General features: G+C 44.1%; 1 protein-coding gene across 2 annotated transcripts in view; it reads left to right on the plus strand.

Annotated features, from left to right (window-relative positions):
* LOC126473828 (sialin-like) overlaps positions 1-15,000 on the plus strand; it is a 114,230-nt gene that overhangs the window by 17,942 nt on the left and 81,288 nt on the right. For both annotated transcript variants that reach the window (XM_050101149.1, XM_050101148.1), the window contains one exon: positions 11,690-11,855. In XM_050101149.1, coding sequence (XP_049957106.1) covers positions 11,771-11,855 — 85 coding nt within the window. In that variant the 5' untranslated portion in view covers positions 11,690-11,770. The remainder of the gene's footprint in view (positions 1-11,689; positions 11,856-15,000) is intronic.

The raw sequence follows: 15,000 nt of genomic DNA on the forward strand, positions 1-15,000 counted from the left end.
AGATAGACATTTATCACTCAATTTGGAATCTGCAAGACTCCTATATGCCGATTTTATTGCTTGCCTTATAGGTCAGGCAATAAATATCCGTTAATACGTTCCATGGCTGTAGCATCACTAGTCCACTTGGAGAGTGATATCTCCCCTTTTGGGCACAGTCCGTTCGGCAGATTCTGTTCTACAGAAATTTTAGCGTACCAAGGTGCCCAGACAATCCTTCTCATGTTCTTCCTCTTGTTGCTAGTCTATAATACAATGTCAAATTGTTTATTTTACTTACATAAGGCGATCAGGCCTTGCTATATATTTACCGTCTTAAGTTTCTTCTGCTAATGTCGTTAGATAGCATCGTCAGCCATGCTCCCCCTTGGTGTTGCAAATGTCTTAAATGCTCCAGTTCCGGCACTTTAACATTATCGTATGGTCTGTCATTAACCACACTTGCATGATCTAGCCACGCGGGGGTAGCCGCTCGGTCTACGGTGTCTTGTCCGCGTGGCTCCCCCCGTCGGAGGTTCGAGTCCTCCCTCGGGCATGGGTGTGTGTGTCGTTCTTAGCGTAAGTTAGTTTAAGTTAGATTAAGTAGTGTGTAAGCTTAGGGACCGATGACCTCAGCAGTTTGGTCCCATAAGACTTTACGACAAATTTCCAAATTTTTTTGCATGATCTTCACAGTCCCCGTGTTTAAGAAGATTTGTGTTTGGAATCATAGAGAAATCATCCTTGGAGTCTCTGGTGACTGCTAGAATTTTATGTTTGCTCATGTCTGGTGTTAAATTTCTTCTTTCTTGCCTTTTTGAGCACCACAGACAGAGAAATAAAATCGGGAAATGCAAAGTCACACTCGGCAGATGTTCACAACAGAACCTTAACTTACAATAGCAAAGAATAAGATAACGTGGATGTAGCCTCTGTGAGTAGTTGCTGCCTTCTTGGAAAATGTCTGTGGAAAGGTGCTGTCATTTTGACTGCCAGAACTCGAGAGGAATCAATTTGCCATACATCGTCACTGAACTGAATGGAGTATGGCCCAAAGCTATGTTTTATTTAAAGTTCTTTCAACAGCAAACAGATATTGCAAATTGTAGTAAACCATACATTTTAGTGAGAAGAAATTGTTTATTCTCTCATTAGTCGTGGTTTAGCACATAACATCACTCATGAAATGCGTAAATTTCGCAAAGTATCTGCAATACGGGTGCCACGGCAGCTCACTCCAGAGCTGAAAGAGCTACACGTTCGCATCTGTGAAGAACTTTTCCGGTGATCTGAAGCAGGTGTTGACAGCGAGTGGTTACCGGATGTCGGGACCACTCAAATAGACGATGGGAGGAAAGAAATTTCGTTCCGATGAAGAGTTACAGTAGGCAGCACGAGTGGCTGCGCACAAGACCGAAATGTTTTTTTTTTCTTTTTTCAAAGGAATCCCCGGACTTCCTACGCGCTGGAGGAAGTGAGGCGAACGACAGGGAGATAAGGTCAAAAAATTATACATTAGTGTTCCACATTTGTTGAATGAAAAAAATTCAAAAATATTTAGTTATTATTAGACTCCCCCTCGTAAAAAAAAACTAATTTTTTCGCTCATATTCAAGCCCACGTTCCCTCAGCATGAGTGTCCTAACAACCGATCATTTCTTTTAGACACGTTAATCCGTAAATTTCTTTTCCATCCAATTAGATTTAATTAGGACAAAAAAACACTAGAAAATGAGCTTCATATCGTGTTTGAAAACCTAAAAAAGTATAATGTTTCGCAAATGCAACCAATATATACACACGAAAAAGATTTTCAATTCTGTAGTCACAAGTTACTGATATGACTCAATTACAGTCGTTCTTCCAATTCATTTCTTCGTAGAGCAGTGGGAACATTTCTTATCGCCTCCTTATGCGAGTGAATGCGTAACATACTAGTATTACTACTACTACTACTACTACTCGGCTCTACAGCCCTTGGAGGGCCTTGGCCTGCATCACAATATCCTGCCATTCAATCCGGTACATGGCTTTCCGTCTCCATCCTCCGACACCCAGCGTTTTCATGTCTTCTTCAATTCCGTCCATCCATCTCTTTCTGGGACGTCCCTTCCGTCGCCTGCCTCCGGCCTTGCCATCAAAAATCTTCTTACATGTTCTGTCTTCCTCCATTATGACCACGTGTCCCGCCCATCGCAGTCTTCTTATTTTAATGGTAGTGACAATGTCTGGTTCTTCAAAAAGTAGTTCTAATTCTGCGTGTCCCGCCCATCGCAGTCTTCTTATTTTAATGGTAGTGACAATGTCTGGTTCTTCAAAAAGTAGTTCTAATTCTGCATTCGTACGGATGCACCAACCTTATCGATAGTATATTGGGCCGTATGTTTTACGCAGAACCTTTCTCTCCCAAATGCTAAGGATCCTTTCCTCGTTTGCAGTCATGGTCCATGTCTCGGCTGCATACATAACAACTGGTGTTATAATTGTTTTGTAAATAAGGATTTTAGATTTTCGTGATAGAAGTGAGTTCCTAAGCATGGATAGTGTGGCAAATTAGCATCTGTTGCCTGCTGCTATTCCAGCTTTCATCTCGCTGCTGATGTAATTTGTCTCTGTGATAGTCGATCCGAGGTACTTGAAGTCTCTCACTCTTTCAAACTCCTTGTCGGCTACCCTGAGATTTCGCAGGTTTCGTTGGTCGGTCATTGCCATATATTTGGTCTTTTCGACTTTGACTACTACGCCAAGTTCCCTTGCACCTCTCTCCAGTCGTTGATAGGCATCAGCCATCACAGCAGTGTTTAGTGTAGGCCAGGTACTGCAGTGAACGATTAAAAATGGTTCCTCCTCTATTTATCTCTATCTGACTTATGACTTTTTCTAGGCAGAGGTTGAATAGCAGTGAGGAGATATTGTCACCCCGTTTCAGTCCCTTCTTTACTTCCACTTCTCTGGAGATTTCGCCCTGTAATTTTACTTTACAGTTGGTTTCACTAAGGGTCATCATAGTAAGTTTAACGAGCTTCTTAGGTGTTCCTGCCTATTCCATCACATTCCGCAATGTCACTCTTGAGATATTATCATAGGTTTGTTTAAAATCGATACAAAGCTGATGAATGTTTATTTGATGTTCGTAACATTTTCCAAGTAGTACGCGTAATGTGAGTATTTGGTCAGTTGTTGACCTATTTCTTCTAAAGCCACTCTGATAGTCTCCAATTCTCTCTTACACATATGGAGTAAGCCTCATAGTCAGGACCTTCGAGAACATTTTACATGTAGTATTTAGGAGGGGTATTTTTCGGTAATTCTGGCAGTTTAATTTATCTCTTTTTTATGTATGAAGCACATAATAGCCGTTTTCCACTCCATAGGCATGCTCACCTTCTGCCAGACGTTCAGTATTACTTTATGTATTGCTTTCCACAATGCTTCCCCACCATATTTGAGAAGTTCCGCCTGGATCTGATCTTCTCCAGCTGTCCTATTATTTTTTAAGGTCTTACTGACTTGCATCACTTCCTCCAGTGTGGGTTCTGGTGTTAAGACCTCTGGTCCATAATAAGTTATTTCCACCAGTTCTTCTTGTTCTAACCCTTCTACTTTTGGGTTCAGTAACTTTTGGAAGTATTCTGCCCATCTGTCGCGTATTTTATTACTCTTCGCTATCAAATTCTCTTCTTTATATATATATATATATATATATATATATATATATATATATATATATATATATATATATATATATATATACACACTTGTTCTTGCTTGAAACATAGCCAATCCTTCTTTAATCTTTTGGTACATTCCACGTTCTTGCTTAATTTGGGAATATGTATTTGGTGGGACACAATAGCATTTCCCAAGTTCGATTGTGAAGCTGCTAAACTAACTGTCAAATACAAAATTGAAGCTTGCCCATTGAGAGTCCTGATTGGTGACCTCTTCGAATTCTTGCACCTAGCGAAACGGCAGTAGAATGCATCAGCAATGTGGACATTTGGCTGTGGTTATGTTCCTGTAAATTTTGTTGTTACATAACTCAAAGCTACCTTCGGTGAAATTAAAAAAAAAAAAAAATGGTTCAAATGGCTCTGAGCACTAAGGGACTTAACATCTGAGGTCATCAGTCCCCTAGACCTTAGAACTACTTAAACCTAACTAACCTAAGGACATCACACACATCCATGCCCGAAGCAGGATTCGAACCTACAACCGTAGCGGTCGCGCGGTTCCAGACTGTAGCGCCTAGAACCGCTCGTCCACACTGGCCGGCGGTGAAATTAAAAGTAAAGGTGGTATCATTGAGAGTGTGATAGGAATTCCACTGTTAAAGTCAGGTGTGAGACGAGTAGGTGAAAGAGCACATTGAAGGCCTCTATTAGGGGGAAGAATCACCTGGTGACATGATGAGGAAAAGTGGACGAAAGGGAGAAAATAGGGGATCCAGTATCAGAAACAGAATTTAAAAGAGCTTGGAACGACATAAGATCAAATAAGGGAGAAGAGACAGACAACATTCCGTCGAATTTCTAAAATCGTTAGGGGAACTGGCAACAAAACGACTAACGACTAATCAAATTGGTATGCAGAATGTATAAAAACAACATCTACGCAATTCCGAATACAGCAAGAGCCGACAAGTGCAAGAATTATCGAACAGTCAGCTTAGCAACTCAAGCATCAAAGTTGTTGACAAAAATGATATACAGAAGAATGGAGAAGAAAATTGAGCATCTATTAGTTGACAATCAGTTAGGCTTTAGGCAAGGTCAAGGCACCAGAGGTGCAGTTCTGACGATGAATTTGATAATGGAAGCAAGAATGAAGATAAATCACGGCACCTTCACAGGATTTACAGATCTGGAAAAAGCGTTCGACAATGTAAAAAGAACAAGAATTTCGGTGTGACGGGAGGCATGCTAGGGTATCCGAGCGTTTCTGGCGACCACTGCGTCTGGATGGCGTAGTGGTCCACGCATCTGCCTGGTATGCAGCCGTACCGTGTTCGAATCCCGGTCCAGCACAAATTTTCAGCTTGCCCCATTAATATAAATCAATGCTCAGTGGCAGATAACACCTTTAATTCCTCTGTGTCTTAATTGGGAATGTTTGACAGAAAGATGATATTGTTCTCATAGAAGTTAGAGAATCTGTATTCCAGGAAGTCTGAGCTGACGCTACCGTTCATCTAGCATAGTGATATATATGAAGATACCATCGGTGACCATGCAGCTCGTTAGAATGAAATTACAATGAAATGAATACCCATAGCTGCATACAGGCGTTGATATAAGTCAACGGGGATAGTTGAAAATGTGTGCCACAACTGGGACTCGAACCTGGGATCTTCTGCTTACATGGAAGACGCTCTATCCATCTGAGCCACCGAGGACACAAATAATTGTGTGACTGCGGGATTTATCTCTGCCACGCCTCCAGAGAGACCCACATTCTCAGATTATTGTCCCGCACTATATGCATAGTGCACCTGCCCAATAGTGCGACTGCAGGGATTTATCTCTGGTACACCTCCCGAAAGACCCACATTCCCAGCTTACTGTCCCGCACTATATGCGTAGTGCACCTGCCCAATAATGCGACTGCAGGGATTTATCTCTGACAAACCTCCTCAAAGACCCACATCCCAAGCTTACTGTCCCACACTATGTGGTGTCACCGCCAGACACCACACTTGCTAGGTGGTAGCTTTAAATCGGCCGCGGTCCATTAGTACATGTCGGACCCGCGTGTCGCCACTGTCAGGGATCGCAGACCGAGCGCCACCACAAGGCAGGTCTCGAGAGACTGACTAGCACTCGCCCCAGTTGTACGGACGTCGTAGCTAGCGATGCACACTGACGAAGCCTCGCTCATTAGCCGAGCCAATAGTTAGAATAGCCTTCAGCTAAGTCAATGGCTACGACCTAGCAAGGCGCCATTAGTAACATTGCATGTATCTAAAGAGTCTCACTTGTATCGCCACGATCTCCAGATGTACCACAAGGATGGATTAAAGTTAAGTATTCCAGCAGCTACATACTTTTCTTCATAGCATTCATTACATATCCTGTTTCAGACCTCACGCCATCCTGCTTTAGCTTAGCGCGTGCCTTTCAGCTTTCTCTCATTGTGTCTAGGCTGTCTTGTCTAGACACAACACACTATATGCATAGTGCACCTGCCCAATAGTGCGACTAGAGGGACTTATCTCTGGCACACCTCCCGAAAGACCCACATTCCCAGCTTACTGTCCCACACTATATGCATAGTGCACCTGCCCAATAGTGCGACTGCAGGGATTTATCTCTGGCACACCTCCCGAAAGACCCACATTCCCAGCTTACTGTCCCGCACTATATGCATGGTGCACCTACCCAATAGTGCGACTGCAGGGATTTATCTCTGGCACACCTCCCGAGAGACCCACATTCCCAGCTTATTGTGCCGCACTATATGCATAGTGCACCTGCCCAATAGTGCGACTGCAGGGATTTATCTCTGGCACCACTCCTGAAAGACCCACATTCCCAGCTTACTGTCCCGCACTATATGCACAGTACACCTGCCCAATAGTGCGACTGCAGGGATTTATCTCTGGCACACCTCCTGAAAGACCCACATTCCCAGCTTACTGTCCCACACTATATGCATAGTGCACCTGCCCAATAGCGCGACTGCAGGGATTTATCTCTGGCACACCTCCCGAGAGACCCACATTCCCAGCTTATTGTGCCGCACTATATGCATAGTGCACCTGCCCAATAGTGCGACTGCAGGATTTTTATCTTTGGCACCACTCCTGAAAGACCCACATTCCCAGCTTACTGTCCCGCACTATATGCATAGTGCACCTGCCCAATAGTGCGACTGCAGGGATTTATCTCTGGCACACCTCCTGAAAGACCCACATTCCTAGCTTACTGTCCCGCACTATATGCATAGTGCACCTGCCCAATAGTGCGACTGCAGGGATTTATCTCTAGCACACCTCCCAAAAGACCCACATTCCCAGCTTACTGTCCCGCACTATATGCATAGTGCACCTGCCCAATAGTGCGACTGCAGGGATTTATCTCTGGCACACCTCCAGAAAGACCCACATTCCCAGCTTACTGTCCCGCACTATATGCATAGTGCACCTGCCCAACAGTGCGACTGCAGGGATTTATCTCTGGCACACCTCCCGAGAGACCCACATTCCCAGCTTATTGTGCCGCACTATATGCATAGTGCACCTGCCCAATAGTGCGACTGCAGGGATTTATCTCTGGCACCACTCCTGAAAGACCGACATTCCCAGCTTACTGTCCCGCACTATATGCATAGTGCACCTGCCCAATAGTGCGACTGCAGGGATTTATCTCTGGCACACCTCCTGAAAGACCCACATTCCTAGCTTACTGTCCCGCACTATATGCATAGTGCACCTGCCCAATAGTGCGACTGCAGGGATTTATCTCTGGCACACCTCCCGAGATACCCACATTCCCAGCTTACTGTCCCGCACTATATGCACAGTGCCCCTGCCCATTATACTCATTACTAGCAGCTTTATTGTTGATTCCCGTAACAGTTCGGGCACTGTTTGTGCATCCGTACAGAAGAAGATGGTCAATTGGCCGGTGAGCCTTAACTATATGAAGATTTTATCTGTTCTTTCATACATGTCCAAAAGAACAGATATCATCGGTGACCATGCAGCTCGTTAGAATGAAATTACAAAGAAATGAATACCCGTAGCTGCATAAGCCATTGATATAAGTCAACGGGGACAGTTGAAAATGTGTGCCCCAACCGGGACTCGAACCCGGGATCTCCTGCTTACATGACAGACGCTCTATCCATCTGACCATCTTTTGCTGTGCGGGTGCACAAACAGTGCCCAAACTCTTATGGGAATTGGCGATATAGCCGCAAGTAATGAGTATAGTGGGCAGGGGCACTATGTATATAATGCGGGACAATAAGATGGGAATGTGGTTTTCACGGGAGGCGTCCCAGAGATAAGTCCCTGCTGTCGCAGTATTCTCTGTGTCCTCGGTGGCTCAGATGGATGCCGGCACAGTAACTCAGCATGTTCGGTCGGAGTGTTAGCTACACTCTGTAAAAAAAAAACTGAGCGAATGGATCAATGAAGAAAGTACAAGGGTGTCATCGGACGTCCGCCTCGAACAAACTCAACGAATAATATCGAACAAAATGAGATAAAAAAAAAAAGATGGATAGATGAAAGCAGGAGATCCCGGGTTCGAGTTCCAGTCGCGGCACACATTTTCAACTGTTCCCGTTGACTTACATCAACGCCTGTATGCAGCTAGGGGTAATAGCGTAGTGATCATTGGAATAAGAAAAGAAAGGTTAGAGCGCGAACTGAATCACGTGGACAGTCTCTTTTTTCTCCTAACACAATACGCGAACGGAACACGACAACAGATCTTCAACATTGGTACGAAGTTCCCCCTAAGTAATGTGCAGTGGTTGGCGAGTAGATGTCGACCGATTTGGTGCTGTTGGGACAGTGAATAAGAAATAACATTCTAAGATCGAAATGGAATTTTTCTGTTCGACTGTTACTAATAAAAACCGTTTATTCACTTATTATTAATACAGAAGGAAGTGGCCGAACTGGTAGCAGAATAGAACGTAACGAAGTACGATCGGCTGACTGTAATTGTGGAACTGCTTTTGACGAACTGGGGTGTTTTAGTGGAGATAACATCTTTGGCAATGATTAAAACGCTGGTGACGCCCTACGCCAGTAACAGCTCATGTGACTGAAAACAACACTCAGTGTGTACGAAACAGCTCAGCTTGCATGAAGGACAAGAGGCTGTAAACGCAGTATGTTGTGAAAGGTTTTCAGGTATCATTTGCTCTTCGTTTCAGGAGAAAGAAATACTAGAGTTTAACGTCCCGTCCCCAACGAGATCACTAGCCACCGTCCAAAACTCGTCTTGAGCAATTTAAGGAAACTAAATCTGGACGTCCAGACGAGGAGTTGAACCACCGTCCTTGTGAATGGGCGTACAGTATCAAGACATTGCGCAACTCGCTCCGTTTCCTCCACAGACATCAGCCACGAGAATAATAACGCGTGGAACGTCTGTATTGAGCACTATAGCGTTCGAGGAAGGCTTTCTGCTAGTTTAATTATCCAAAATGACAGTCACAATCACATTATTAATTTTGCCGCCAACCGGTTTCAGCCTGTGATGGGGTCATCTTCAGGGCAATTTACACTGTAAAGTTATAATATTAGTAAGTAATCATGTACGTAATCTACAAGTAATTAGTCGAAGTTACATAAATAAACAGAGTTTTATACCCATCTGGTCGCTCGCTGGAGTCGTCACCCTGCCTGTGCACGGTTGGTAACTGTGCATGGTTGGCTCTCTGCATGAGCTTAAATTTGTTTATCTCCATACAAGTATGTTGTCTAAAAATTTTCCGCTAGTTTCTCTGAAGCGGGTGGCAGAATAGTTCAGTCTCCCCAAAATATAGCGATGAATTACGGAAAGGTGCTAAAAAAGGATGACTGGGGTTTGACATTATAAAAGACAAGGGTATCGTCAGGATCCCTCAGGGAAGTGTGACAGACCCACTGTTATTCTTTATTCCGCGTGTACCTCCTCAGAGTCGTCATTTTCTCACGTGTTTCTCCAGACATGTGCAATTTCGTTTTTAACTGTGTAGGTGGAGTCAGCCCACTGTCTACAGAAGGCATTGGTGTGTTTCCCGTAACAAAGAAAATTATTTTTTTTTAACTCTAAATTTCACGTGTCCTTTCGATAGAATTAATCTCTATTGGTCCAACACGGCCAGGGGTCATCGGCTGGTAAGTAGTTTTCAATGTCAATAACTTAACCTACAGCCGTATAATTTATGATATTTCATTTTATTCTGAAACCAGTTTCGGCAATTTATTTTGTATCTTCAGGCCCCTACATAATAAAAGAATATACATTTAGTATATAAGGGTGTACAAAGCAAGTGTACAGGAAGTGACGGGTAATCACAATACTGCGTCAGCTTAAAAATGAATGTAGTAGCGTTAAATCAAATCCTTGTGTACATCCAGCACATAGACTAAAACCATGTGTACGTATTTGTTAGGCATAAAACTCCACAGATTTACAAGGGAACATGTAAATTCATTAAAAAGATCAGAAATAGATAGTGTACAATCAAAAGCTCGGTTGAATCAAAACTCGTCTGTTTTTTGTATTTGTTATATAAAATGCTATAAAATTCTTTTAGATGAGGAACCGTCTAGTATTTATGAGTACTAATCTTTATTTAAAGTAAAATGTCACACAGTAAGCTAAGAAATACAATAGTATGCATATTTACAGCCTAGGCCTTATCACGGATGGTAAGACAAGTAGTTGTCACAGCATCAAAAATAACTTGACGGAAAACCAAACGGCAGTCGACATATTAAGAGAAAATAGCACGCATAGCGAACGCTAAGAATATTCACAACTATCTTGTGGTCTAGGTTATACGCCAAATCGGAACAAAAAGATATGATTTTCTTTATATCACGTAACAGGTCGGCATTACCACAGTAAAACAAACCAACAAGAACGTCAAATCGTACGTAAGCAAGGCGAGTCCTCTAAGTTGTCGGCTGTGTGTCTGCAGCGTAGTTTGAAACTGATTGTGTTGCGTTGCGCTGATTCTGTTATGTGCTGCAAATATTTCTACTTCGTCTAAATGTAAAACAGTTGATCATTTGTGGAACGCGTCACCTTTAGTTTGATAAAGGCTAGCCTTTGTCAGGAACAAATGCCAAAAATACGGCATCTACTGCTTCAACAGGAGCATTTTTAGTATGTGACCGAAATAAGTAATACCTTCTCTTATACCAAGACTTGATTAGCGAGATGATTGTTTTAATATTCCGTATTTTTATCGTGGATAGAAGGAACTCAAACCTTTGTGCTGTCATCCCGTTTTACGTCTCCGTAAACCATCTTAGGGGGCACAGGTTTGATGGAAAAGGTACCAGTGGGCACACAATAATAATGATAATAATAATAATAATAATAATAATGTGCTACCTCAGATTTATGACTATTTCTACACACCTGTGACTGTTGTAAGACACATTTGTCAGAGGTTGTGTCTATTTAAACACTTAGGCGTTTAGAAAAATTGATCTACATATGGTGTTCGGCCTTCTAGTACGTAGTCTGATGTTGTACAGACAACAGTTTCAGGATGTAAATCACAATTCGAAAGAGCAAACTGTGATTTTTCTTGTCGGTAGCGTATCTGGATGACGTTAGTAGCGGCGTTGCTATCTTTCAAGGAATACTTTCGCGATAGCAAAATCGTGGGCGTGAATTTTTCATCGTACCAACGCCGCCTTCCCGCGCTTCATCCCTCAGATAGTACCGCTAAGTCCCGCATAAAGCTGTTGTAAATCACTTTTGATCCGTTTATCTTGGCCCAGCCGGTATTGCTAATTGTATGATGAGGCGGTGGACTTAAATCGTCTTTTGTGTCCAGAGGATCAGGAATGCATTTGTTCGGTTACGAAATAGTCACAGCGCGGTCCATAGTTTCGAAAGTGTCGCGGGTATAAAACGTGACGGGCCGTGACGGCACGGGGGTCTGTCTCACACAGTATCTGCGCGAGTGTGGATGCGGTGGACAGCTTGGCGTTTGATATTAAAAATAAGACTGCTGTCTTTTGTTGAAGGCTGCTGCCAGTGTGCATTCGTGCTACCCACTGCGACCGTTTGAAGAGCGGACTGCTGTACTTTGCTACTCAACCTGAAAGATGGGAGCAGCAAGGGAGCCAGGAAATGAAGAGAAAGGCCACGGAGGGCTGACAGAAGCCGAGCTGGATCTCATTGATACTACAGGTAAGCTTGAGTGGAACAACAACTTAAATTTGTATTTCGATTACGAGGGGAAGAATATGTGCGTCTGGTTATGTAGAAAATTTACTGCCGGCTTGGCGTACACATTGTGAGTGTTACAGGCAGCGGTTCGAAACGAGGCCAGACAGCTGGGTTGTTAAATAAGGAACATACTGTGGCTGCAAGGTATAACTTCATTTTTGGTGACTAAAAGCTGTCAGTCGCTGCATTTTACGACTTCAAAATTTTTTCCTGTCAGGCAAGTGTCGGGACACATGCCCATCTTCAGAGGCACACTAGCAAAGGCCCTGCTTCGTTGAATATATCTGTTTTCGTCATATCATCGAGTTAAGAGACGTCGGGCATAGCCACTGCTTGGATGGATAAGCGCCTGGTTATGTCACGAGCTGTTGGCAGGAGGGATGGTGCTGCAGAGTCGCTGATCATTAGTCTTTGCGCCAATGTCCTGGATTCAGTCCCAAACGTCTCCGCGCTGACTGATGGAACGAGGGCATGTATCGCTGTTGATTATGATCCGTGCGTCATATGGGGAGTTAAGTTCGGTGGCCTCCTTGGTGCTATTCGAGAGGAGTGAGGAGACTATGTGCCGGTACCCGGTTTCACCCTCTCCCTTCTCTCATCATCATCCAACATGAGCAGGACGCTGCACTACACACACACACACACACACACACACACACACACACACACACACACACACACACATTACAGTCACCGACACTTACGTGATACATTTAAACACCCAAAAATCGCACTCCACAAAGGATAGGTATCATTGTGCGAGAAGGAGTCGTAAAGCCTTTCTGTTTAGGTGGCTCAACCTGCCCGTCGGGCATCACGCCATACGACTTTACATACTAGAGGCATACTGTGGAAACTGTTACTTCATCTGAACAGACTCTAAGAAACACTCTACACACGATGGTACACACGTATATGGCAGCATACACAATCGATTTTACACTATTGTTGGTGAAAATGGGAAAACCAAGATTAAAACATGTGATTACAATGAAATTAATACAAACGACCAGAATGTGTGCGAATTCCTAAGGGAACAAACTGCTGAGGTCATCGGTTCCTAGACTTACACACTACTTAAAGTAACTTATGCTAAGAGCAACACACACACACACATGCCCGAGGGAGGACTCTATCCTCCGGCGGGAGGGGCCGCGCAATCGGTGGCATTGGGTCTCTAACCGAAAGGCCACTCCGCGCGGCTCACAAGGGAACCTCCCCATCGCACCCCCCTCAGATTTAGTTATAAGTTGGCACAGTGGATAGGCCTTGAAAAACTGAACACAGATCAATCGAGAAAACAGGAAGAAGTTGTGTGGAACTGTGAAAAAATAAGCAAAATATACAAACTGAGTAGTTCATGGCAAGATAGGCAATATTAAGACACTGGGACCGCAGCAGCGCCGTGGTCTCGTGGTAACGTGAGCAGCTGCGAAACGAAAGGTTCTTGGTTCAAATCTTCCACCGAGTGAAAACTTTAATTTTTTATTTTCAGTTTATGTGACAAACTCTTATGTTTTCATCACTTTTTTGGGAGTGATTATCACATCCACAAGAAAACCTAAATCGGGCAAGGTAGAAGAATCTTTTAACCCATTCGCCAAGTGTACAAGTTAGGTGGGTCGACAACATATTCCTGTCAAATGACGCACATGCCGTCACCAGTGTCGTATAGAATATATCAGATGTGTTTTCCTGTGGAGGAATCGGTTAACCTATGACCTTGCGATCAAATGTTTTCGGTTCCGATTGGAGAGGCACGTCCTTTCGTCTACTAATCGCACGGTTTTGCGATGCGGTCGCAAAACACAGACACTAAACTTATTACAGTGAACAGAGACGTCAATGAACGAACGGACAGATAATAACTATGCAAAAATAAAGAAAGTAAAATTTTCGCTCCTGGGAAGACATGAACCAAGGACCTCTCCTTCTGCAGCTGCTCACTCTACCACGTGACCACGGCGCTCCTCAGCTTATCTTCTTCTTTATGTTGCCTATGTGGCCAAGACTGATGACCAGTTTGTATATTATTTTTTCACAGTTCCACACAACTTCTTCCTGTTTTCTCAATTGATCTGTGTTTAGTTTATCAAGGCCTATCCACTGTGCCAAGTTATAACTAAATCTGAGGGGGGTGCGATGGGGAGGTTCCCTTGTCAGATCTATACACTGAGTTGCCAAAACGTTATGACTACCGACCTACTATCGATATAAACCCGTCCAGGTGACAGCAGCTCACCTGGCCTGGAGTGACTGCTAATCGGGCACACGAACTGAGTATATAGTATCACTGAGTGTGCTGTATGTGTGTAGAAGGCGCAAGATCTGTTCGCGTTTGACTGAGCCAGATTGTGATGGCCGGAGGCTTGGCATGAGCCTTCAGGAAACTGTACGACTTTTCGGGTGTTCGAGGAGTACTGTGGTGAGTGTCTTAAACACTGGCGAAACGAAAGTGAAATCACGTCCAGATGTCGCGGGGTTAGGCAGCCACGCCTCACTGTGGATGTCGGACGTCGTAGGCTGGACAGACTGATACAACAGGACAGGCGGCGAATGTGGTGGAACTAACATCAGCCTTTAATACTGGCTAGAGTACAAGAATGTCTGAGCACACAGTGCCGGAGTGGCCGAGCGGTTCTAGGCGCTACAGTCTGGAACCGCGATACCGCTGCGGTCGCAGGTTCGAATCCTGCCTCGGGCATGGATGTGTGTGATGTCCTTAGGTTAGTTAGGTTGCAGTAGTTCTAAGTTCTAGGGGACTGATGACCTCAGAAGTTAAGTCCCATAGTGCTCAGAGCTATTTGAACCATATGAACTCCTATTGATGGTCCTCCGCAGCAGACGACTCATGCATGTGCCAATGTTAACACCACGACATCGGCAACTACGACTGAACTTCGCACGTGACCATCGGCATTGGACGCTGCCGCAATGGCAGAGCGTTGCATCATCTGATGAATCCCATTACCTTCTTCATCATGCCGATGTGAGGCAATAGTCCGTCGTCTTCCAGAGGAACAGCTCCCTGACAGGATGTAACGCAGACAAGCTGGCGGCGGCTGCATTATGCTCTGGTGAACAATCACGTGGCCTTCCATTGGTT

Source organism: Schistocerca serialis, chromosome 4, assembly GCF_023864345.2.
Source record: "Schistocerca serialis cubense isolate TAMUIC-IGC-003099 chromosome 4, iqSchSeri2.2, whole genome shotgun sequence".
NCBI lineage: Eukaryota > Metazoa > Arthropoda > Insecta > Orthoptera > Acrididae > Schistocerca > Schistocerca serialis.